A 2,500-nucleotide genomic window follows, 5' to 3' on the forward strand; every position below is an offset into this window, starting at 1 on the left:
TTCGTTACTGTTCCGTTGACCGACCCCCTTTTTTTTGGTTTCCGGCACGACCGAACCGAATGCTATTTGAATTTCGCGTAACCCAATCCAGTCACTCATCCAGGTACAAATCCGGCCAAAACCATGTGCCAGACTTTATCGGCGTCGAACCATCGAAGAAGCGAAAACGAAGAACGTCCTTTACGCCCCAGGCGCTCGAGCTGCTCAACGGACATTTTGAACGGAACACGCATCCGTCCGGTAAGTTCGCTGGGACACTAGAACCTCCATAACGTTTTACACGCATAAACCCCGAAACTAATTATTTTTGTTCTCATTTTAGGCACCGAAATCACTGGATTGGCTCATCAACTCGGCTACGAGCGGGAAGTGATTCGCATTTGGTTCTGCAACAAGCGGCAAGCGCTCAAGAACACGGTGCGGATGATGTCGAAGAGCTTCAAGATGGAAAATACTTAAAAGGACAAACAGGACAGGGAGAGCAAGACAGTCGTTGCGTTGAACGCACGCTAATGCCGCGCTAGGGAAGGTGCAACAATCGATCCACAAAGTGACAACCGCACACCAACCGAACCGAGCAAGGGGGATGGATCGAGATACTTTGTTAGTGGGGACAACGTTCAGTTGGATCAGCGTGCCACCGTGTGTCGTGAATCGTGAACCGTAGCCATATAAAATAAGGTGCCATTCCGATATTGATTATGTATACAATAGTAGATGATAGGGTATCTAGATATTAAACGTGATTAGCTGGTGACGCCGATGGCGATTGTTGAGGACGTACCAGTAAGGTTAGACGTATCGTACGAGTACGAGGGAGGTCAGAAGAAGGGAATCCAGATTTTTCTACTTCACGCTAGCAGACGAATCGCGAATAACACATCTATTTCCTTTAAAGTATTTTGTTACTTTGTTTACTTCCTCTTTTGTGGCATTCATCTTCAAACCTTTTTCTCTATGCAAAATAGCAAACAAACGTCTATTGTCACCGTTCATCCCACTTGCACCTTTCAAAACGAAACGATTTGGTAAATTGTTTTTTACTTTTATTTAAACGAAAAGAGGAAAAAGTTGCTTCACATCTTGTGTGTGTGAGCTCGTGAAACCAAAGTTCCTAATCTTTATAATAAGACAAGCACTCACACACACACACACACACAGCCAAACACACCTCTAAACACACACGATCACAGTTATAGAAATAGCCAAAAAAATCCAGAAAAATGAAAAAAGAAATGAAATATCCTGTGAGTAACCATGCGCCCAAAACACAAGACGTCAATAGCAATCGGAAAATCTCCCTACGGTGACACAAATCAACCAACAAATGCCATAAACATAATACACACACAAGCAAAGAAGTGAAAAAAAAGATAACAATGGGAATAGGAAAACGTGAATGAATTGAGAAAGGGGGCGGTAGCGTTTGTACAATAGTTATGTCGTGTCGAAGTCGAAGCGAACTAGATGATATCGAACCATTAGCCATCATCATGAATGTAATAACTGTACAAAACTAAATAGGACAACAAACACACAAAATATATATAAATGAAAACGAAGCTCTTTATGACCGTGTACCGATGGTTTCCTTCTGTCTGTTTGCCTTTGTTTGCGATTTCTTTCATACTTTCTCCTAACTTTGCCGTTTTGTTTTTACCTTTTCAATCATACCTAGTAGTATTTTTGATCATCTGACTACTTATTGCTTTCTTTAATAGCTAGGAATTTGGTTTTCAGGGTACTCTTTTGTTTGCCTCATCGAACCATACCCGTTTGCCTGCAAAACACCCGGGCTTCGTAAATAGAACCGAAACTGACCGTGCACATACACAGCAACACAAAATAGCTTGAAAAGTATAAACAGAAAACCTATGCACCTGTATTGTAAAGATGTAAAGAAATAGCTCTCACCGAACAAACAACAACCGCGTGAAAGAAACCTAGATTTCAGACAGCGAGATATGAGAAAGTGATAGCGAAGTTAATGGAACTGGATCATAGGACCCCAGCAAACAAAAAAAAAAACAAACAAGAAAATACAAAAACCACATTCACTGCAGCAATGGGAAACGAAGGCGTGCTAGAGAAAAAAAATTGGCCATCAACCACAAACCACACAAAGCAAGTTCACTAATCTATTTCCAACGGTGTCAATAAATGCAGTAAAAAGTCATTTGCAATCATATCATGGTGGGGCGGCTGCTGGGTTTGTATAAGATTGATAAGATGATAACCCCTATCTAGCGCATTGCGTGCGAGCATGTAGCGAGTGAAACTATGGACAAAATACATTTTGCAATGCAATATTTTGTAAAAACCCGTGTCTGTGTGTGTTTGAATTTATTTTTCAATGACGAAAAGAATGACGGAGCTGCTCGCCATCCGCTTGGGCCTTTAACTATCATCCGCCTGCTGGCTGACCACTTCAAACCGCTTCTCGGCAACGACGACGCGCTTCACGCGGTACTCCATCAGTTCGATCGTTCCGTACCTATAA

The 2,500-nt window shown here is 42.0% G+C and overlaps 2 protein-coding genes across 2 annotated transcripts in view; one reads left to right on the plus strand and one right to left on the minus strand.

Moving 5' to 3' along the window:
* Window positions 1-1,662, plus strand: part of LOC125954225 (POU domain, class 6, transcription factor 2) — a 57,503-nt gene extending 55,841 nt beyond the window's left edge. Inside the window, exons 9-10 of the mRNA XM_049684342.1 lie at window positions 92-240; window positions 323-1,662. Of these exons, the coding sequence (XP_049540299.1) occupies window positions 92-240; window positions 323-459 (286 nt within the window). The 3' untranslated portion in view covers window positions 460-1,662. The remainder of the gene's footprint in view (window positions 1-91; window positions 241-322) is intronic.
* A 605-nt stretch (window positions 1,663-2,267) lies between these two features.
* Window positions 2,268-2,500, minus strand: part of LOC125954229 (UNC93-like protein) — a 2,226-nt gene continuing 1,993 nt past the window's right edge. Inside the window, exon 7 of the mRNA XM_049684345.1 lies at window positions 2,268-2,494. Within this exon, the coding sequence (XP_049540302.1) occupies window positions 2,398-2,494 (97 nt within the window). The 3' untranslated portion in view covers window positions 2,268-2,397. The remainder of the gene's footprint in view (window positions 2,495-2,500) is intronic.

Source organism: Anopheles darlingi, chromosome 3 (genome assembly GCF_943734745.1).
Source record: "Anopheles darlingi chromosome 3, idAnoDarlMG_H_01, whole genome shotgun sequence".
NCBI classification, from domain to species: Eukaryota; Metazoa; Arthropoda; class Insecta; order Diptera; family Culicidae; genus Anopheles; species Anopheles darlingi.